Consider the following 22,824-nt stretch of genomic DNA (forward strand, 5'->3'; position numbering starts at 1 on the left):
TCATAAATGTGAACATAATTCTAAATACCGCCTTAGGAGATCCTCCTGGCTGTAAGCTTTAGACTTCAGAGACAATTGTTTTACATCCAAAAACATCACAGAAAGCGTACAATGTTTGAAGATAAAAATTCATGCGGCAACCAAATCAATAATCATATAATTAATATGGCTGTATCTCAGCCTTTTAAATAGCGTAACCAAGTATTGCATGACATGGATGTGACCAGGGGAATGAGAGGATAAGACCTTTTCACTTCAGGTCAGGCCAGGCTAGATGATCAACAAAAGGTGATAGGAGGTTTTTGATAGGATACGAGCTGACCCTGGAAACAACACCTGGATGGCATACTCCTGAACAGCATCATTAAACTGAACGTGAACCACCTGATGATATACACTAGGAGGGAAGACAGCGTAGTTTCTGCTATGAAGACCAGTATGTGACTTCTACACTCAAGGCAAGAGGGCGTATGCTCAGGCGCGCAATGGCACAGAATGCTCTGATTGGTTATGCGCTCCACGAGGCTGGCGTCTGCCGTGCAACATCGCACCGAACTAAACAGCAACGTATTCACGGACGACGGAAGAATTACAAGATCAACGAGCATTCAGCATTCAAAGAGTAGGCATACTTATTATCTTATAATCAAAACATCAACAGAGTAGAGCTTCCGGTTGCCTTCATAATTGTGTCACGCGTGCTGTATTAGGTAGGGAAAATTAATGAAAGCAATACTGTCTCCAGCTCCACAGAAGCTTTTAATGACAACAGTAAATGCGATTTATTACTATTGATGATTTGACACCATTTGTTACACTTCTATTTGCGGAGTTTGCAACGGCAAAGGTATTGGTATTGCATTAGTATGGTTGCATTGTGCAAGTGTGAAATTGTTGTCATATAGAAACTAACATGGGTTCCAGACTGAGCAGAAAGAATAGTCTGGACAATGACAATTTTTCAAAGAGGCGACGCAAGCATCTAGATAGCACAGGGGAAAGCGACAGTGGTAGTGGTAGAGGTGGGGACTTTTTGTTTACAACGCTGATGCAGAAATCGGACAAGCTCCCTGGGATGCTGCGAAGGACAAACCACAGCCCCTACGTGAGACGGGTGGCATGGATCCGAGAGATTCAGAAGCTCCTTCGCGATCGCAGGATAGAGCCTGCTGGCGACGTACTTAAACTACTGAGGAAGGTAAGGAAATGATACCGCATGTGAAAGGTCAGTTATATGTTGCTCAAACCATCCTCTAAACGCCAGGCCATTATTATGTACAAAGGACAGCTTTTATTTTTCCTTTTCTTGAACAATGCGTAATTGATATGTTAATGTCATCGGTGAACATTCATTTGTGATACATCCTGAGCAGCCACAGGTGTGAAATTACCGACCAATCATGTGGGTAATTAGGCCTACTCTCGATGACCCACAATAAACCCTGGCGTCATAGCTGATCAATGCCTTCTTGGCACCACGTTTTTTATTTTCAGTTTAACAGCTGTGGTTATAGGTAATCAGCAGATCTCCATCTCATATAATGGATGCAAACTGGGCAAAGCTCTGCACCCTTCCTTTAGAGTGGCTCTCTGATACATCTGGGTTGGGTTATCCCAATTTAAAAGTCATCTTCTCAAAGCAAATAGGTTTTTCATACTGTGATCAATGCATTTACCAATGTACTGGTATCTCCACTACCACCACATACTAATAACATCTGTGATAACAGAGTTTCCAGCCTATGCCTGTGTTCTCATGTCATAGCACACAGTACCTCCCTCTGTCTCTCCCTAACACTCAGGTATTGCCCCCGACAAGATCTCTCTTCTTAGCTTTGTAATGCCCCCATTGAGCTTAATATTCACCTCCCTCATCGCTCCTAATGTCCCCCTCCCCCATTCTGTGTAATGGACCATTCCAACAGGTGAGAAACTGGCACAGAATTCCAGACACAAAGAAAATTCCCTGATTCGAGAGAGATCTTCCCAAGGAGAGCTATCTTTTTGTGCCGCGTCACAAATTTGTCCTGCAAAGGACGTCTTCCTGTTTGTGCCGTCATCAGATCTTGGATATCTTGAAATGAAGCTTCTGATTGTATCTAGAATTATCGGGATAACATTACCTTCCCATTTCAATCTGTAGTTTTTGATCTGAGAGGGCAATACGTTTTCAAAGCATGTTATAAGACGAAGACCCATCGTGAAAACGTGGGTGCGATAGCAGACAGACCATATCATATCCAAGCTTAGTCAGCTTTTTCCAGCACCCTCCTGAGCGTGTCGCTCATCCAGCCATTCCCCAATCTTCAGTTAATTACACAGGCTTGACTGAGGAGAGTCTAGAAGCTTCTTAATCACAGTGAAGAGATAACCCAGGAAGCCCCAGCTGCATGGCAGCCACATCGCAGGGGACCAGAACTCAGCCCTCTCAAATGAGCTCCACTTTCATTAAACAAGCCCTGTTTCATCAGCTCTCGCGGTATTGCAAATGGGCAGACGTCTTCGAAATTCTATTCTGGCCTGCTCAACTCAATTCAATGGATGATTAACTGTTGTGTTAATTGGAACACAAATGGTTTGTTAATAGTTTGGGAGAAAAATACCAAAGTCAAAAACGGAGCCCTGTTACACACGAGAACCTCCCAATTGAGCTTCAGGCCCTGTACTGGTACATCTGTATTGATCTTCTCTGGTCGAATATGGTCAGCTATGGGGTACAAGGACAAATGATAAAAAGGCAGTTATTTTTACACCTTTTTGTAGGAGAGAAGGATGGTCTCACCATCCTCCTTTTTGTACGAGAGAAGGATGGTCTCACCTTTCATGTGCATTGTCTGTGTTTACGATTCCCCTTGCTAAAAGGGCAGTCAGTATGTCTGCCAGACTCCCAGTCTAAATTGTCCATTGCAATCAAGGCCTGTTGTGTGTGTGTGTGTGCGTGTGTGTGTGTGTGTGTGCGTGTATGTGTGTGTCCTCTCATTACATCTCTCTATGGCTGCTTCATCTCAGACCATTACACAGCCTTTCTAATTAAGGCTTTGTAGATCTGAGGCGTAGGGTAGACCAGGACTAGTCATGTTTGTAGTGACACTAGAGCAGAAATGATTTTCAACCCTGTCCTTTTCAGCTCATTTTACTCCAACAGTGACTTACCTAATTGCTCACACTCAAGAGGATTTCAAGAGTGGTGTGTCCAAGCATGTTTTTCCCTCTGGCTTCTCTCTAAAAGCATTGCTATCTATCACAGCTCAACTATGCTTTTAGAGCTTTCAAAACAATAGGACTGCTACAATGAGAGAAAACATTACCTACTATTGTCAACAACAACAAAAACTCTCAATCTTCAGCCGCATGTATTTTCAGTCAGTTTGATCTTGAGTGTGCAGTATGGCATAATAATGTGCCTGCACTTCAAATGACAGAAGTGTGGGCGGATACTGGGTATCCCACAAGACAGGCTGCCGGCTGGAAAAAGACACATGAAACACATTACTCAGGTACAGCTCTCCTCAGATGAAAGCCTGTACTCCTTTCAATTAATTATTTTAAAAAGTATTGAGTACTTTTTAAAGCTGCTACCCACCATCACATTTTGCCCAGAACTCTTTATTTCCTCTTTATCACAAACTCATGACCTTGAACCAGAATGCGTTTAACTCTGATCAGATTAAATCGAAATCATTGTCTTGAAAAATGCTACAAATATCTGAGCCCTTTTTTTTAATCATCTTTCTGCAAACCACTTAGACTTGTGGGTATTTTGTATTGGATTTGGCAGGATCTGGGATTGGAAGGCACATCTCTAAATGACATCTTATATAAGAATGCTGCCTTCCTCAACCTGGTGGACCCCATCTCTCACGAGCTGCTGCTGAGCCTTGCACGGGAGATGCAGTGCCCCAAGAAGGTGAGTTTTCCACGACACTACTTCCATGACGCTGTCCCTCAGCCGGGAGTCTTAGGGCTTTATTATTCTTTACACAACCAGCAGAACAAAGCAGGGGAATCAAATCCATGTTGTGCATGCACTGAGGGATTGGTTAGAACAATTCACTGGCTTAATCTTTTAGTTACGAAACGGTGGTGGCCTAAACAGAATGGATAGATTTAACAAGACAGAATTTTTTTTACCAGAGACTGGATTGAATCTCGCCTTCTTTTCTCTACACCATCCTTGCTGTTTTCCTGCCTGTTATTATATTAGCTAGCTCCAGCAAGCTTAGACACAATAACAGCTCCTCTTTCATATTCATAATAACGCCTAAACTAGGAGTGTTGGAAGTGTTTTCGGGGCCTATTTGTTGTGTCCCTATCAAGCAAGCACGGGTAGAGGGACTGTAGATGATATTGTTTGCAGAGCAATTTTACTGTTGTTTGACCTGACTAAACATGAAAAATCATCCTGAACTGAAAAGAAAAGTGTGCTGAAAAGGTCAACTGGAAAAACCGTTGCTTGACAGGTCTTGTAACCATTTTGTTACCCTTTTCATTCTGTACGTTTTTTGTAGAATTCATTTTTCCGACTTGTCTTCCCCCCAGGACACTGACACCATAAAGTCCTCCGATAAGATTTGCCGACAGCTGATCTACCACCTGACGCCACACTCCAAGTGGCTGAGACAGAGCATGTCCCGACGGAAATCCCAGGCCTGGTAAGCCCGTCTCAACACAGTGACCACTGATTAATCTCCTTTGACTTCCCCCTTGCCGATGTATCAAACCGATAGGTAGCTGCGTTCAGGTCTCAAAAACAATGTTGATGGTGTATTTAGAGTGTTTGTGAGTAAGTGAGTAACATCTGTGTGCGGTTGACACCTTTTCACACACATTCAACACAGTGAACAAACGGGCAAAAATGATTTTTTGGGGTATGTGGATTACATCAAATTGTATGAGCTCGTGTTAGTACAATCAAATGACATCCGTTTGCAAAAAGCAAATATGAAAATCGTGGGTATATTAATAAAACAGCCTGTCGAAGGAACTGTATAATTATGTTTGCTACGGTAATTTCCTTTTGGCAGATTGATAGACGGTAGAAATAATACCTTTTCTGAACATGAATATACTGGAGAATAGGAACAAGACAAAGTGTGCAGTCTGGTGAGGACTCACAGTGACTCAGCCATAGGTATCAGAGTGGAGAGACATCGAGAGAATATCAATTCAATTGGATAGAGTGGATTGGATAGAACTTGATACCTCTTTGATTCTGAAACCTTTCATTAACCAATGGACCTCTACATCACTCGAGGGGTGAGAGTAGGTAAAACTGAGACTGACCGAAAGGTTCAAATGTTGAGTCATTTTGTTGGCTCTATAAAACCATAAAACCAGGAGAGAGAGACTGTCTGACGCTGTCTGAGACATGCAGGACAAGAATTTGTCAGAAACCCCCATCCTGGTTCAGCTTGAGAGAATCTACACTTACACAGCTAACATCAAACCTCCTACGTTTTTTTCTGCACTCACAGTTCTCTAAAAATGGATTACGTATTTAATACCCCTGGATTTTTAATACCCACATTATCTGGTATTAACATGGCACTGCTACTGCTAAATTCTGTACAAACATTGTTATGTCTAAAATAATACGACTGTGAACTAATTATCAAACTTATCCTTTCAATAGTTTAGAGTCTAGCCCTAGTCTTATACATGAGTGACCCTAATAACATCTCCATCTTTTATCCAAATGTGAATGCAATGTTTTCACAATGTAAGTCATAACTGATATCTCGATGACTGTCTGCCTGTTGTCAAGTTCCTAGCTTGCCGTATAGACTCCGTTATTTTTCTTCTTTTTAGAAAGACAGCCCTCTGTAGTGACAGGTCTATATATAAACCCACATCTGTGAATCTCAAGTTGAAAGTGGCAGCGCAATCTCAGTGTTTTCCACACCAATCTCCTCACATTAGATTATACGGTTACCCCGTTATACAGCTCTTCTCTCCCCTCTCTCTCTCCTTTCGCTGAGCTGGATCTAGTCACGACAAATAGAGAGTTTTTTGTGTGCCTCTCCATCATATGAGAATGCTGCAGTGTTGGTATTTAATATGTAAACTCATACAATGTGTGAGCCCTCTGGTACAGAATTCTGTCAGTGGCTTTTCCTTACATGACACGTATGTTGCACACAGTAGGTGCAACAGAGCATGACATCTGCTAGCGAGGTATGTCAGTAGCTGTCTGACTCATGTTGACTCCCCAGCCCCACAGACAGTCAGGGAGTGGGCGGTGACACACCTACAGTGCAGGGCCTGGAGGTCAGCAGAGCGGGGAAGATTCACTGCTGGGTGGGGCTTGATTTGACATTCTGTTCCTGCTTCTTCAGTGCAGTTTTCATGGGCCTCTGAGGCAAATGAATGATTAATAGAGTGAAGCTTAAACATTAATGACTCTGTAAAAACAAAATAATGTGCCCAGTGCTATAATAGCCCTAGGGGGACATGAGGGGAAAATGGAATCCTCCTAGAAATTATGTAAATGTGGTGCACAACACTATGCCTCTCATAGCCATCTGCTAGTGCTCTCTACTTGACACTAAATAGAGCTATTTCTACCAACTTTATATTCACTCCATCTGCAGTCCAAATATCTTGCTACATCTATAGTGACCGTGCCTGAATCCTTGTAAGTAGTTTGTTACATTTGTGCTCAACACCAACTGAAGATATTTAAGACTGTGACTGTGTCAAGCCCAGCAAAATAAAAAAACAGTGACCCCCATGAGAAGCTAAAATTGATTTTACGGCCATAAAATCTATCTGGAAATAGAAAATAATACCCCAAGAATAGCAGAATAAAATAAATAGCCAATTTCCTGATGTAGAAAACGTCCTAGCGGGGGAGCGACTGTAGGATGAAAGAGGCTTTTCTTTGAGGGTGCATTAGCAGTTCTCCCTCTGTTCCCTCGGTACGGGGAGATGGGAATAGGATGGTCAGGGTCTGTTCACACCTGCAGGAAAGCAGTGGCAGCCGGCAGCCATTAAAACTTGTTATGTGCTGTCACGGAGAGATGAGGTTCTGGCCTAACAAAAGGCCATGGGAGATGAATATCGAGTCAACAAAAGAGAGAGAGAGAGCTGGGGAAGGGGGGGAGGGGGGAGAGGGGTGGGCATGGGACTTCTGTCAGTAAGTCGTCTCTCTGTTCATTTTTGGGGGGATACGGATTCTTTTGTGTTGTAAGTCTCCCTCCGTGGGTCTTCGAATGTGACAGTTGGTCTGTTGGGTTCCACACGGTCAGATCCAAGCCCTTTACTCACCCCCAGTGACAGATCCAGATCCTTTACTCACATCCAGTGATAGACTGCTACGCTTTTATGCTTCATGATTCTTTTGTGTCGTTGTGGAGTAACAACGTTTACGACGGTCTTATATCAGGTGACGGTAAACATGACACCGAACAGTGTCTGGTGCTCATTGACAGACATTGGGATGAATGAATGGACACTTTCCTGCACTGTGTAGAGCCTATCATAAATGTCGACATGTTTTCGCTCCTCTCTATGGGCTGTATGAGAGAGGAGGAAGGCAGGTGGGGTAATATATGTGGCTGTAGACATAAGTCAAACAAATACTACATCAAGCAGCCAGGATACTTCAGCTTTAGTGGACCACACCATTATCAAACAAACGGCGGAGGGGGATCGGTCAATCACTTTCGTGTACCGACTAAATATAAAATATTTGTTGGATGTGGGCAGAGGATTTAGAGGCATTGCGTAATGAGTTTGGCTCTGTACTGTGCAGTATATTATGCTGTTTCTGTCTCAATAGATAGAAAGAAAATAGATGGACTGTCTGGTCCCACCACAAGAAAGTAAAGTGTTGAAACAACATCAAAGTCCACACCTTTTTATATACGATCTAGCTTCAGATACTTAGATCACACAAATGTCACCTTTTAAAAGGGCAGGAGGATTTTTGTCTGACAGGCCATGCACTGACATAGACATCCACTGCTGTGCTGATTAGCTACAGAGGAGATTATTGAATTTCAGCATCTTATTAAGGCTAAATGGAACCCAATCATTCCCCTTTACAAAATTCTTAGCCAGGGTATACGCAATCAGTATCAGCAATACAGTTGTAGTTTAAATTGCCAGTGAAATTAAGTGTACTGTTTTTCTTAAAATGTTAAAGAAAAACGAAATATTTGGCCTTTTGATTTTGTATGTATACATGCAACATATAGGAAGAGGAAAGGAGGAAAAGAGAAAGAAATATTCAAGTATATTTCTTTCAGTGCTCTTATCTTGGGCTGTTGGCTGCGTCGGATGTTTTGGCTCTACTGTGTACACTAGTAAATCCTCATGCTGGAGAATCTATGTCAGCCTTCCGCTCGACGCCTGTCCAATCCCACTCCTTCATACAACACAGGAAACTAAATATGACACAAGGGCCATGTTCCCAGGTCACGCATAAAGCTAAAACACAAATACCAGATCATATTAATCACCCCTGTTTCAATCTCCTCCTCACAGAACTAAGAAAAGGAGCTTGTATTTTTATCACCCAATGTGTTTTTATCACCCAATGTGTTTTAAACTCAAATGAACTTTTATACTTTTTTTCCCCCCCGTTGTCCTTTACAGTCTCAAGACAACCCTGCAGAAAAAGCTCTCCAGTGACACGGTAGACTTGTCTGGTATTCCCCTCTCCAATCGAGACGTCCGTCACGTGGCCTTCTACCTACAGAGCAACGGAGACACCGTGGTGGCTGTAGACATCAGCTTCACTGAACTCCAGGACGACAGTCTCCGGCTCCTTCTGCCCCCGCTGGGATCCATGCCCAAACTCAACACTCTGGCCCTCAACGGCAACCGGCTCACCCTGGACATAGTCAAAGACCTCACGGAGATCCTCAAAGATCCCAAGGAGTTCTCCAGCCTGGCTTGGATCGACCTGGGCAACAACGTCGATATCTTCACCATGCCTCAGCCCCTGCTTGTGGCCCTGCGCAGACGCTGCAGCCTGAAGAGCAGCCTGCCCACCATCTACGAATACACCGAGGGCCAGCCCTACAGCTACCACATGGAGACCTCCATAGAGGAGCCCAGCCACTACGAAGAGGACGAGGACGAGGAGGAGGAGAACGACGCGGGGGATAAGCTGGAGTTGGAGCCTTGGGGACTGGGGGGGAAGAGAGCCTCGAAGGACTTCACCCTCCACTACTGTGAGAGGTGATCAGACGCGCTCCCCTGGCTAAAGCGTAGCTGTGGTTGATGTCTTCCCATAGCTCTCAGTATCTACCTTGCCCATCTTGCCCTCACACTATGAGCCCACGCACCCATTGTGGCACCGAGGGAGTTCAGCGCCACACATTCCAAGAGCTTTGCCTCCACACAGCCACCAGATTATCTCAAAACATCCTTACGACCCTACAACCCACAGAGAAAACAGGAAGTGACGTAAAGTGACGGCGACTTACTGTGTTGGCTCCTGGGAACGAGGTGCGGTTTCATTGGAGGGGGGCTGGAAGAATTTAGGAAAAGGGCGAGCTTTCTCTCCTTCTCTTTCAGTGGCAGCTGAAAGATCCCTAGGTCCAAAGATCAGATGGCTTGACAGAGGAGCAGCATATTGCTGGTGGTTGAAATGGAGCTGCGCTTTCGTTTAAGAGCAGTAGATCCCTCTGGGTTCTCTACCAGGACTGAGACTATCTCTGGCAGGCAGGGCCTAGCTCCACATTGTGTGTTCTCTGTTAATCTCTCAACAAAGGCTATGAAACAAGTTCAACAGACTATAGAGCCGACGACCCGTCACGTGACGCCGGCAAAACTGCTAAGTCAAGACTTTTTGCTTTTTCCCCCCCTTTCGAAATGTCCACTTGTGAATACCCACGCATCACTTGTGTAGATGTAAATGATGACACAAAACATGGCTCTGTTGTATTTCCACAGGCTATTTTTGTGCACTGGTGGTGAACAAAGCCATCTTAGAAGACAACAGGTAGGACTCAACAAAGGACTGCTGTCACTGATTGTTTGCAGTTGTCAAAACTCTGAGATTCACCTCTTCATTTTGGTTGGTGGTTGTATTGTCATTATTGTGCCCACCACACTTTTTTCAGAAAGAAATGACAGGGTGCCATGACAACACCCCAAGGGAAGACCACTGATTCTCTTTGAAGTAAGGCTACCTCAAATGAAATCATAGTTGAGTGCTCCATACTGCCCACACTACAAACTGCCATACTGCATCTATGATAAATGAACTCATCAATGTTTAGTACTCTAGTTCTTGTGTTTCTTTATAGTCAAAGAGGAACTTGACTGTTAAATAATAAGTAATAATACATGTTTATTCTGACTGAAGACCAGAATGTTTTAAAAATAAGTTGAGATGTTTTAGCACATAATGCTACTTCACACTGCAATGCACTTTGGGAAAACATGCAAGAACTTGTACTCTTTCAGTCTCATTATAACTTCTAGTCTGTTTTATAAACTCAGATTAATGTACATTTTGTGATCAATATTAGTCATTAAGCTAATATCTAAAACAGTATAACGTGTGAAAGTTCAAAGCTGTATAATGTCTAATAATTGCCGTATCTATTGTTTTGGTGTTTCGTCTATTGTCAATTACAGTAATTATTCTAATTGTGAAGCTGAGCCCGCCAAGCTTTCCAATTTGGAGACAAACAATGTGGACATTTAATAAGGCTATACATAATGTTCACCATCTGACTTCTGAGCTAAATGCACACTGTGTTGGGAAAATTCAGCTTTCAGTACATCGTACAGATATGTGCTCACCTTGTAAATTGTGTGTATGTTTATATATATAAAATCAAGATGTTTTAAAGCGTTCTCTGTGTCAATAGATTTACTGTTAGCTGTCTGCTTAGGTCACTCATTGCATTGTGTGTCAATGTTATACTCTCTGTCAACTCTCTTAGTTGTATTTGTCATGCCATTGACTGTGAATGACAATTAACTGCCAATAAAACAATCAAAGGTACCGTGTTGGTTTGGTCAGGCTGATGTGTTCCAGACTGAGAAAAGGACGTTTCAGTCTCCAGAGCCTGTGTGGGTGAGACTGTGTGCTAGCGTTGATTGATTTGTTATGTCTGGAGAGTTAATGTTAGGGCTGGCCAGGGGAGGATATGAGGGGCTGTTAATCACTTGATGTCTCTGCAGGTCAGCTTCTTAATGGGAGAAACAGGATGTGTGGACCTATGTAGTCTCTTATCAGAACAGGTCCGCATGCACATTAAAGGCAGTATAAAGAAGACGTCTGGACTGAAATGGTGGGCTCTCTGTGTGCCATTCATCAATGGGTAATTGGTCCCCTTAGAGAAAGACGTGAATTGCCCTCAACGCCCGGGGTGAGGTTGGGTCTCTGTCTGGTGTCCCAGCCCTCGATCCTGCCCAGCCTTTGCTCCCTGCTGGCAGAGATGGTAATGTGACATTTTCACCAGGGGGTCCCTAGAAGGTCACAGCACTGTGACTGTCACACCACTTAGGGCTGAGTACCATGGGGCCAGGCTACAGATACATACATAAGTCACCTGGAAAATACTCTACCTAATCAATACCACAGGGAAATCATCTGCTAGAAACAAATAACAATGTCTTCAATACATGTTAAAGTCTTTAATATTTAATACGACTACCCAGTCTATTTAATTAGACTGAGTAATTACCAACTGAACTGATTTGATGTGATTTAATTATCACTGATTTATCACTGAGTTTGCAATACGAAATAAAATACAAAAATGCATATGAAAACATTCATTGTTATCGGCACCTGATAGAATCAGAAAGTCAGAGATACACATCCACAATGACATATTATTCCAAAACTTTGAATTAGGAAAGAGCTTTGTATCGGTTGTGAGTCATTTTCTGATCCGATTATCTTTCCCAGATCCGTATGCTCCAGTACAAAACATAACTGACTGACAGCTCTTTTCAAAATATGGCACAGAACTACAAAAATACCCAGTAGATTTCAATAGGGATGAGCTCGGCTTATAAAATATGGGCGGCCAACCCACTGATTCCCCGCTGAGATTCAACAATAACATTCGATTTTTAAAGTCCCTTAGCAACTGCTAAGGCTTTGCTTATAATATGCTTCATCTATACTGTAAGCCCCATGGCAAGGCATTCACTTCAAGAAGTTTTAAACACTTCATATACATAAAACACCACCAAAACACCATAGCTTAAGAGGGAGCCACTGCTGTTGTTAAATAAGAGTTAAACAAAAGGGTTACAAATTTAACATTTACATCTGTTGGCACATTACAAATACTAGACAGTGTACATACATTCGACAAGATGGATACATTATAGCAGTGGAACATCATGTTCTCCAGTAATAGCATATACTAAAAGTAAAAGATCACAAGGAACAAGGACAAATAACCTGGTATTTAAAACACTGTCACAGTACCATTTGCAGCTCAGTGTCACCAGCTGTTGACCTTCAGGGGGATGTTGAAGCACTCATCACTTTCATTACAGGCACGACCTGGGAGTCAGCTAAAACAGGAACAAGGAAGTCTCATATTCTGTCTGTGGTATGACAGCCATGCGATAGCGCCGGTCTGCTGGCATATTTCGGCGGTCGTTTGACAGTACCTTAGTACCCAGCTGGTTTGCCCAATTTCCTTGAATCGGAAACCGCATGGATGCACCCATCCTCCTTCTTCACGGCATTGACCACATTGAAGAAATAACTCTGCGACTTCACTGTGTGTCCCAGAGCCTTCAGAGCTTCGACGACCGACTAGGGAACAGAAGACGATGTTAGTGATTGGACAGGGGGTGGACCTGTGCCATGCACACCTTGCATAGTGCTGGACCAGTTACATGTCAGAACGTTCTGGAAGTTCATATCAACTATGTGTAATAGGGAGTCAGATGGCTGAGCGGTGAGGGAGTCGGGCTAGTAATCCGAAGGTTGCCAGTTCGATTCCCGGTCAAGCCAACTGACGTTGTGTCCTTGGGCAAGGCACTTCACCCTACTTGCCTCGGGGGAATGTCCCTGTACTTACTGTAAGTCGCTCTGGATAAGAGCGTCTGCTAAATGACTAAATGTAAATGTAAATGTAAATGTTGTACCTTGTCAAAGTCTGGTTCAAATTTCAGCGCGTTCGTCGAATCCACAAAGACAATAGGGGTTGAAATAGCTTCATGTAGGCTTTTTCCAAACCACAGATGGTACATAAGTGTCTGGGAAAGAGACAGAGAACGAACAGCATGAGGAGGAAGAACAAAGTCCTTCTGTCCACGGCGTGACAAGTTAAGGACACTGAGTGTGTGTCATGGAACATACAGTGGGGTGGGATTTCACGTGATCTATGTACAGTAAATGTGTGTTGATCACATGATGTGGACACACTGAACACACACCGAAGCCATCCCAGTGGTGATCATGCTTCCACCTGACCCACCAATCACCAGAGTCTTAGACTTGGAATGTAGCACAACAGGAGACATGGAAGAAGGGGGCTGCTCTCCTGCGAGAAAACAAAAGGGCGTACTGTATTACAGAGCCCCCTTCACAAAGAACCAAAGGTTAGGAATACCATAAAGAATTTAGAGGAAAGGGTGGCTTGAGTTTCATTTGCGTTCATTTGCATTACCAGCAACAATGTGATCGGCCTTCCCACAGAAATCCGACAACTCGTTGTTGAGGATGACGCCAGTGCTTGAAGAGACAACCTTTGATCCAAATCTGTGATGAGAAAATGTATTTTTATATTTATCTACAGATCATCTGGATGCAGAGATTATACCGATAATATTCACCCAGACACCATACATAACGTACATGTGATTGATGGTGCTGGTGACAGATACTGCACTCCCATCCTCAGCCAGAACAGACACATGTGTGGTCCCCATGCTGTCCACGTATGGAGTGACATCATAGTACGGGTCATCATAACTCCTGTCACTGCTGATCTTACTCCTGATGTGGTCAGCAAAGTTCTGCTTTGTGAAGTTGAATGCTTTCTAAAGAAAGATGGGGACATTGTTAGGACTGTCTCCCTAAAATGATGATTCGATCCATAGTGAAATGACTGAAAGCCACACAGATTCAGTAGAAAAATGTAATTCAAAAAAAGTGAAAAAACACAATGAGAAGACATTATATGTGACTGATTGCAGTACCTTAATTGAGCTTTGTTTTGCATTGTTGGTGAGAGCTGACCCTTATAGAGAAAGCTCAATAAAACTGTGGCTCTGTTTTCAGGCTGGCCCAGGCCACTGGTAATGCCTTTCCCCACATTGCCCAAAAAGAACAAAACAATACTTTCTTTTGGTGTGGAATGAGAGGGAATTAAACAATTCTAGGGAGATCAACATTCTTCCTCGGGATCATTGTGTTGGACCTGGGACCCAGAGAAGCTAACGTCAATGTTTTTTGGATGGCCGTAAGAGGAGTTGGATTTGGACAAACATCCCCACCACACCTGCCAGCATTAACATCTCCTCTGAGGGTTTACATGACCCAGAGACTGCTCCGTCCAAAAAACGGATAAAACCATCAATGTTTTTGTTACAGCCTTGGCATTGATCTTAATGGAGACAGACTTCCTTGCCATCTCCAGCAATTTATACAAAAACGTACCCCCTCTGGGTTGAACTGAGGATCGCGTATGTATTTCCTGAGTCCATTGGCAAACTTGCATGCTTCTATGTAGCGGTGGTAGGTGAGGATCTTCTGTTCACCCATCACTGCGGTGGCGTCCAGATTGTATCCTGCAGACAATGACATTAGGAAAAGATCAACACGGATTGAACTGTCAGGATGCTGTGCGTCTTCAGTATCTAATTAGCAACGACATTGCATCGTCTGTCAGTAGGATACACTCATGGTGATGCTTTGTCCTAAATGGTCAAAACAATATTAGGCGATCAAACTGGATGTCTTCGTTCTGTCCGGATCCAAATTCATGTAGGAAGGTTCTAGATCTTTGGTGTTGCAACTCTAACCTTTCATAATGTTGAGAATGAGGCTGAGGATAGCGCCTCCTGCTGGGGGTGGCGGGAGGTGCATCGTATACTCTCCCAGGGGAACAGTCCATGCATCGGTCACTGTGACCTTAAAGGACTGCAGGTCTTCCATCGTCAGTGACCCGCCTGAGAGGCAGTAAGGGGGAAATTCAATACATTCATGCTCCAGCTCAATTAGATTCCAATAGATTTTTTTTCTTTCACAACATCGATTTGTCCACTGGAGATCCGATAACTATGTGGGGCAGCCTTATCAGAATGGAAGAGGGAAGGGATTCAGAATATTAATTTGTACTTTACCTGATTCTCTAATGTCTCGGACTAAATCTTCAGCGATTTTTCCTGTATAAAAAGCATCTGCCCCTTGGTTGGCAATGACCTCCAAAGTATCAGCTAGTTTTTCAAACTTCAGAGTATCGCCAACCTTTAGCATGTTCCCATCCTTGTCTGAAAACAGCTGGCTGGGAAACAAAGACAAAGCAAAGACAAATCAGACAAAGCAATACTAATGGGAACATTATCACAGTGAGTAAGAACTAGAAATGACACATGCCACCGTGTCACCCAACCCCATCCCAGTCTTTCCTTACGAAGGCTGAAATGTTGGGAGTACAAATACTGTGTCTCACCGTAATGCTGGTGTGTCGTTCCTGTCAGCTAAAGGGACAAAACGTCCCAGGATTGGGGGTAAAGGAAATCCATCTCTAGCTAGTTGGATAGTGGGTTGAAAGAGACTGGCCCAGGGCAGTTTCCCATATAGTCGGTGGGCTTGTTCATACCCACGAATTTCACCAGGCACACCAATCCAAAGGCTGCCTGGAAAGAAAATAAGATAAGAAAATAAGAGCTGGAAATAATGAAAGCGTTCTCCACATTCATACTGATCAGGATTTTGCATATTGAGTCAAGCTCATGAAGACTTTACATATCACAGAAGAGAAAAATAGTTTGCTTAACAAATATTGAACAACACACAGTTGTTCTTTGTGTGTGGCCTTGGCTCTGAACTCAGCATGTTCTGTTATGTCATTGCTTTAGCCATACCAGGGCTCTTGTTTTGTCAGTATATGATCAGACTGTTCTGAGGAGGGGGAGGGCTAGAGAAGAAGACCATCTGCCTCTGGCAATGACTGGAGAAGTAGGGTAAATGGGCAGTGGCCATCAAAACAAACTGGAGCCTATAAAATGGAAGCTGGCCCAAAGAAGAGGCTTTGGGGGCGGGTGGGCAGGTCTGAGCAGGCACTTCAGACTGTAAGTAAAAATATTGTGAAGACTGCAAGTCGCTTGAAACACCTTTTGTTTCACCCTAAGATAAAATAACTCGGAATTTTGGTGTGCCTACCTGTTTGAGGACATTCGCTCAGTAAGTCCGTTGTTAACTTCTTAGGGACACGCTCTCGAGCATTAATGATCTTGACAACACCTATATAACCCAAATACATGTTTAAATCAGCAGTGTTTATAGCATGGATCTCTCACTTGAGCTGATGAATTACGTCCCATACCGTTGCTATCCATCACTGTGAATATAGATCCCCCGCCGATGCCCATACTCTGTGGGTGGATGGCAGAAGTGCATAATAAAGTCGCAATGGCTCCATCTACTGCTGATCCTCCTTTCTGCAGGATGTTTCTGGAAACAATTTAGAAAGGTTCTGTCAATAGGAAAAGTTAATGTTTCCCGACTTTTTATCAGGTTACTTAATGCACAAACAGTCTACTTCTTCATTACCCCAGATCATGAATGGGTCGTTCAGTATACGTGCACCTAAAGGTAATAGGCTATACCTCACATAAGAGCATTACAGACCCTTTCAATTAATTGTTTAATAACTGAATCTAACAAACTATAACTGAAACCACACACCTCAAGCTATCCAAACCTGTGCGCTCTTTGCGCTCGTGTCTGAATGGAATTAAGTAGCCTATAAACAGTTTGACCTATATCAAAATAACCAACGGAACAAATTCAGAACACTTACCGTCCAACTTTTGAGCATGTTTCTGAGTCTGCAGCTACGGCTGCGTGTTTATACACCTCCTCGGGACACCCGCGGTTCACAGACACAGCTATACAAACTATTATAATAATAACGCATAATACAGTTAATGACAAACATGTGTATAACCTAGCCTTTGATCTAGCCATAGTCGTCAATTCCCACTGCGGCACTCACTAAAACTAAAAAGTCTAGTCTCAGACCTCCCCTGAACAGATGGGTAGAAATCTCCACCCCTTAAGACAATTTAAGGACCAGACGCTACGAGCGCGCGAGAGGGATAGAAATCCTATAAATTGGTGAGTCATGTCATGTCAGCAATTATCTGGCCTATTTAACTACAGTAAATAATAATATGTGGTGGGTGGAGCTGTTGAGGGATTAGAGCAATGGAGTTACACCTGGTCGAGAACACTTCTGGCTATTAGCCTAATCTGAAACACCAGTTTGTTTGTTTGTTTGTTTGTTTGTTTAAACAAGACAAACAATCCCACAACATAGGCAACCTCTGAACAGGGTGATATGTAGTGTGTGCACGAACAGATCATGACCAGAAAGAAAAAAAGGTAATTTGCCATAATTTCAATGCTTGTGGCTGCATTATAACACCGGACTCGCGGCACATTGATTCTGATTGGACGCTGCTCAGACTAGCAATGAATCTGGGAAATGTCGTTTTACTGTGAAGTCAACAAGCGCTGCTTCTGTTGGAGCAGTCTTTCAAGTGAGATTCCGAGTTTGATAGCTGCATGACCTGGGACTAGGTTAACATTTATTGTTTCGTAAATTCGACGATTGTAGTTCAGCGACTTGAAACAACCTCAATGAAAGATACGAATAGGCCCACTTTATGATGCGCTGGTGATATCCGTCAATCCTTTCTCTTCGACTGTCTTCCTGTTGCACCGCGGTGAACGCAGATTTCTTAGTTTATCGGAATGGGGCAACATGAACGACGTCGGTCATAGACAACTATACGTGGTTATTGCTGCAGAAAGGCGAACCGTGGACATTTGACAAGTATGTAGCCTATGATCCACAAAGATGAAACATAGGTGAGATTGAACAATGTCTGTGTTATTATTAGGCCTGATTATTATTATAGCTGGAATTAATATCCTTATAATAATGAATGTTATTGGAATAATTATTTTTGGTGCTTTATATTACGACAGCTATAGCATCTGTCGGGGTTTATGAAGACAGCTTGATGGCCGACTAGTATCCCATAAAACCGACTACGGTTTGTGTGTAGGCAGGCGCATGGGTTTTCTGGGCAGGGATATGGAGGAGGCTATGGGAAATAGAGTTGGCGGGTGTCAAGGAACGAGGAAAGAAGGAGAGAGAAAGAGAGAGAGAGAGAGAGAGAGAGAGATGGACATTGTGGATGGGCCCATATGCTTTATGTTTAACAGCGCAGTTCTTGAAGCAATGATTGAACCTGGCAGAGCGGAAGAATGTGTGGGAGCGTCTTGTTGGACTGGGGGTTCCCAACGATTCTGTCCAAGCAGTAGCCAAACCGTTGTTGGTGCGGTGGCATATGCAGGAGCTGAATAAGGAAGTTTCTCTCTTTCTCCTTGGCAGTTGTTTATGTTATTACAGTCTGACTTGTGCGTGACGTGATTGCGGTTGGAGCATCTTGCAGTGACAGATAATTATTTGGTTGGTGATGCTTTTGTCGCATGTTTTGTTTACATCATGTAGCCTATTTATCCCAATTAACTTGATGTCAGCAACGCTGTAAAAAAAAAATGACTTCAACATACAACGTGTAGCCTACAAAGCTCTTAGGCTTTAGGCTACTTGTTCATGTGGGTGGATACCATCACTGTCTATTCACATTTGCGTAATCGTGTGAGTGTAAGAGAGAGAGCTAAAGAGATGGAGATATTGAGAGAGGGTTATATAGTGAGAGCGATTCTAGTGTTTAAATGCAGCAATGTGCTCATGACTCATGGCTTTGTACAGTGCAGTGCGGAGGTGTAGCCTGTGTGTGTTTAGAGGGCTGAATTTCAAAATGTCATCTTCACTGTGTGTGTACGGTGTGTGTGTAGCCAATGCAGTCAGTGCGTGTCCAGGGTGGTGTGTGGGTTTCAGCAGGTGTTTCTCAGGGGTGTGTGGGTGGGGTGAGGAGGCAGGTTGGGGGGAGGGGGGGAGGGTGGACCGATGCAGATTGCAGTTGTAATGTTAGCTACATTAATGATGAAAAGCTTGTCTTTAATATCATTTTGTTGCTCTCTTTTTCTTTCCCCTGATGCCGAACAGAGCTTCCCTCAGGTGGGCTGTCTGTCTGCATTCGCCCCAATGACGGACGAAGGGAGCCGCACAAATACCGCACACCCCGCAGAGGGATCGCCCCCTCGAGTGCTAAAATGTTAAGATCGGAAACAGGGTGTGTGTGTCCTGTCTGAGAGTGTCAGACTCACACCTCAGGGGGCCTGATAGGAGCTCCATGAAACCCAGCTCACAGACACACAGGGAGAATTTTGTCATTCGAAATCAGTGTTAAGAAAGTTTTTTTTTCCCCCGCTGACCTTTTCGACTGCAGTAAAAAAAAAAAAAAAAAAAAAAAAACTCCAACTCAACAGGGTTCTATGATGGAGTGGTCATTGGAGTGGGTTAGGGAGATGGTGGCTGGTGGAATGCAGTCCATGAGGGAGTGTGAGTCCAGTGCCTTTGGCACAGCTATGTGTCTGCTGTTGCTCTTCGTATGGTATTGTTATAGGGTGGGCCGTGAGCACAGCTCCAGCCCTCTGCGTGGGGGCTACAGCACAGAGCCCAGTCGGGTGGGAGGGGCCGCGGGGGGCTTACTGAGCCCAGAGGGCGGTGGCAGGGGAAACGGGAGGCAGGTGTCCGGCGTGGAGGAGCAGAATGGCTTCGCCTACTGCCAGTCCACAGAGTGTTTCCGTTGCTCGCACACTGGGGAGGGTCTGAACCAGAGGCTGTACCACAGCTTGCAGGATTACGCCAAGCGCTACACCTGGTCCGGGATGGGGAGGGTGCACAAAGGGGTGCGGGACCAGGGCCGCTACCTCACCAGCCGGCCCACCATCCAGAGACCAGAAGTGTTTTTCCTCCCAGACCTGCCCTCTGCACCTTTCTTCTCCCGGGACGCACAGAAACACGATGTAGAGCTGCTGGAGCGCAGCTTCCCCGCCCTGCTGGCTGAGTTTGAGAACATCTACCAGCACCCCCCTGCCAGGGCGGGCTCTGCCCTCCCTCCGGGCTGGAAAACCAACACCACCCCTCATGGACAGTGGTGGACCTTCTACCTGGTGAACCAGGGCACTCCACTGGCCCTCAACGCCCGGAGGTGCCCCCGCGCCTGGCGAGTGCTCGGTCAGTTGCGCACCTTCATCGCTAACAACGTGTTTGGGAACGCCTGCTTCTCTGTGCTCACCCCCGGGGCTCTGATCGCGGAGCATTACGGCCCGACCAATGTCAGAGTGCGCTGCCACCTAGGTGAGAGTAGGAGCTGCCCAAAGGGCTGCATCCGTTTACAAAAATAGTACTGGCATAGATAGAGGCACCTGAACCTTGCTCTGTAGTGTTTATGCTTGCACCATAAGTCTTTGTTCAAACATACACTATGGATGTGTTACATGAGCGGTGTAATGTTATGTAATTATGTCCCCAGCTGTTGGCATATTTTATGGCCTATCACCCTTTGCTGTGTTTCCTCCACAGGTCTCAAAGTGCCCCCTTCTTGTGAACTGGTGGTTGGGGGCGAACCACAGTGCTGGTCTGAGGGCAGCTGTCTGCTCTTTGACGACTCGTTCCTGCACAGGGCCTTCCATGAGGGTGAGGTTTGTGGGAGAGCTGGTGGCGGGAAAAAAGTTTGCTTTGTGCTGTCATTGTAGAAGCTGTTAAAATGGGGTTTCGCTGAGAGGAGTGAGTGGGGAGAACGGGAAGGGTTTAGTTAGCGCTTGTTCTGTTTGTCAACTTTGGGCGTCTCTGTTTTCAGGGAGTCCTGAGGATGGTCCCAGAGTTGTCTTTATGGTGGACCTGTGGCATCCTAATGTGGCTGCTGCTGAGAGACAGGCTTTGGACTACATTTTCACTCCAGGACGCTGAGAAGAGAGGAGAAGAGGAGTGAGTGAGTGAGTGAGTGAGTGAGTGAGTGAGTGAGTGAAAAAAACACCTGAGACAGAGAGTAATTGTGTGAAAACAGCAGAGAGCAAGTTGTGTGAATTGAACAGTGGGAATGGGAAACAGCTTTAGTTTCTCTACCTGTACCCAAGCACACTGTGTATATATGCTCAGTTGTCTTCTAACCTTACTTCTCCCTGTATCCTCTCTTAGCAGCTAACGACTTTGACTAACTAATGTCAAATGTTGCATAAATGTTTACAAACACAATCCTTAATGCGTGATTATCCCTGCCCATGTGTGATAAGTGTACTGTGTCCTCCTTTTAAAATCAATACAGCTTTCACAAAACATGGTTGGATAAGCACATTTTAGGTCAAATGATTTGCTCGAGGCATCCTGTGCTGTTGCTGCACTGGAGAAATGTTTGTTACTTGTTAAATTTACTAATTGAGAAATAGTTGTAATATGGTTGGATTTGATATCAACTTTGTATTTCTGTAAATAGGGTTGATGTACTAAGAACCACAAGGGTTTAAAATGGCATTTCATTTATCTTTAACTGCTTTTACAGTATAGTACTTTTTTCTTTATTCACCAGAAAGTGGGAATTAGTTAATATTTCAAATCAGTTGATGTTCTAATTGTTAATTCACGTGGTGTTACTATTGTTTAGTGACATTTAACATAATTGATCGTTAAATCATACCAACAGTATTGTGTAATTATTCCTTCATAGATTATCATTGTGCTGATTTTAAACAATATATTTAATAAATGTCCGATTTTCGTTTTAAATTCAGTGACTTATTTGTCCATGTTTGTCAGTCTGTAGACCTCTGCAGGTTCTTATATTTTAGAAACGAGATTTTAAGAGGACTTAATCTTACAGACTAAACTGAGATTATAGAAAATGTGTCTGTTTCAACAGTAGACCGTGTTGGTGGCACGGGTAGATGTGTGGTTGCACAATATTTGAGCTTTTTACGTCATGCGCCAAGACGTGGTCTTGAGTTAATGTTTTCCCTGTTAATGGGGAGTAGTGCCAAATTTAAAGCACGGTCACATTAGCAAAAAAAAAAAAGGTGACGCGACAAGAACATTGTCCACTCCCAGAATTTGGTTACTAGCGTCTGCGCGCGCCCTAGTGGTGCGGCCATAGCGCAATCAGGTGGTAAAATGCAACTTTTACTGACGGCTCAGAAGGCAGCTATTATGTTACTGATGCAGCATTTCGCCTATTCGGGGAAATTACTCGGTAAAAACGTTGATTAACAACGCCTAAACAAGACTGCAGTTATGAGCTACTTTCCAAAATCTGAATCTGCAACCTCTCTGCTGAAATCTACCGCGGTTAGCAGGAGACCGACACACCTCCTTGACTGCACAACAGAACCCCGGCATCACCATCACCATCGTCCCGCAGCTACTCACGTGGCTAGTACTGCAGAGGATTCTTTCTGGTCAGCCGAATGCGACGTTAGCGCAAGAAGACCCCTGTGTCATCCATCCCTTCTCGGTAACCGGAACAGTGCAACATCCCGGGGTAAAAGCCGGTCTCACGCACCTGATGTCTCTGTGTCACACTCCAAGGATGACTCTCCTGAGCAACCAACTGTGAGCCAAAGATCAAGGGAACGCTGTAAATCTTCCCAAAACTCACACCGTCATCACAGAAGAAAATCGACTCGGGACGGGCCCGCACCTGCACACCATTCCACTCATCTACCTCCCAGAACACCGTCATTCTCTG

General features: G+C 44.2%; 3 protein-coding genes across 8 annotated transcripts; 2 read left to right on the plus strand and 1 right to left on the minus strand.

Moving 5' to 3' along the window:
- Positions 1-528: 528 nt before the first annotated feature.
- lrrc75ba (leucine rich repeat containing 75Ba) lies at positions 529-10,957 on the plus strand. Of its 4 annotated transcripts, none has more exons than XR_010875237.1 (6): positions 529-1,198; positions 3,423-3,497; positions 3,779-3,907; positions 4,540-4,652; positions 8,599-9,952; positions 10,074-10,957. XR_010875237.1 is itself a non-coding variant. In XM_067231357.1 (5 exons), the coding sequence occupies exons 1-5, from the start codon at positions 914-916 to the stop codon at positions 9,188-9,190; spliced, it is 1,194 nt and encodes a 397-aa protein (XP_067087458.1). In that variant the 5' UTR covers positions 529-913; the 3' UTR covers positions 9,191-10,957. The 4 variants fall into 4 exon arrangements, 2 of the variants coding, with proteins under 2 accessions (XP_067087458.1, XP_067087459.1); XR_010875236.1 differs by having other exon boundaries at positions 10,078-10,957; XM_067231357.1 differs by having other exon boundaries at positions 8,599-10,957.
- A 635-nt stretch (positions 10,958-11,592) lies between these two features.
- ggt5a (gamma-glutamyltransferase 5a) lies at positions 11,593-17,228 on the minus strand. Its single transcript, XM_067231284.1, has 12 exons — positions 16,965-17,228; positions 16,488-16,615; positions 16,325-16,405; positions 15,612-15,798; positions 15,283-15,443; positions 14,962-15,108; positions 14,597-14,727; positions 13,793-13,977; positions 13,605-13,696; positions 13,372-13,478; positions 13,081-13,191; positions 11,593-12,745 (listed from the first exon to the last, which is right to left on the minus strand). Exons 1-12 carry the CDS (start codon positions 17,129-17,131, stop codon positions 12,599-12,601), a joined length of 1,644 nt encoding a protein of 547 aa, XP_067087385.1. The 5' UTR covers positions 17,132-17,228; the 3' UTR covers positions 11,593-12,598.
- A 492-nt stretch (positions 17,229-17,720) lies between these two features.
- On the plus strand, positions 17,721-21,873 carry asphd2 (aspartate beta-hydroxylase domain containing 2). Of its 3 annotated transcripts, none has more exons than XM_067231096.1 (4): positions 17,721-18,037; positions 19,248-20,444; positions 20,670-20,783; positions 20,947-21,873. In XM_067231096.1, exons 2-4 carry the CDS (start codon positions 19,577-19,579, stop codon positions 21,054-21,056), a joined length of 1,092 nt encoding a protein of 363 aa, XP_067087197.1. In that variant the 5' UTR covers positions 17,721-18,037; positions 19,248-19,576; the 3' UTR covers positions 21,057-21,873. The 3 variants fall into 3 exon arrangements, with proteins under 3 accessions (XP_067087197.1, XP_067087198.1, XP_067087199.1); XM_067231097.1 differs by having other exon boundaries at positions 17,721-18,002; XM_067231098.1 differs by lacking the exon at positions 17,721-18,037 and adding an exon at positions 18,087-18,644.
- The last annotated feature ends 951 nt before the right edge of the window (positions 21,874-22,824 follow it).

The sequence above is a fragment of the Osmerus mordax genome, chromosome 28, assembly GCF_038355195.1.
Source record: "Osmerus mordax isolate fOsmMor3 chromosome 28, fOsmMor3.pri, whole genome shotgun sequence".
In the NCBI taxonomy this organism is placed as follows: Eukaryota; Metazoa; Chordata; class Actinopteri; order Osmeriformes; family Osmeridae; genus Osmerus; species Osmerus mordax.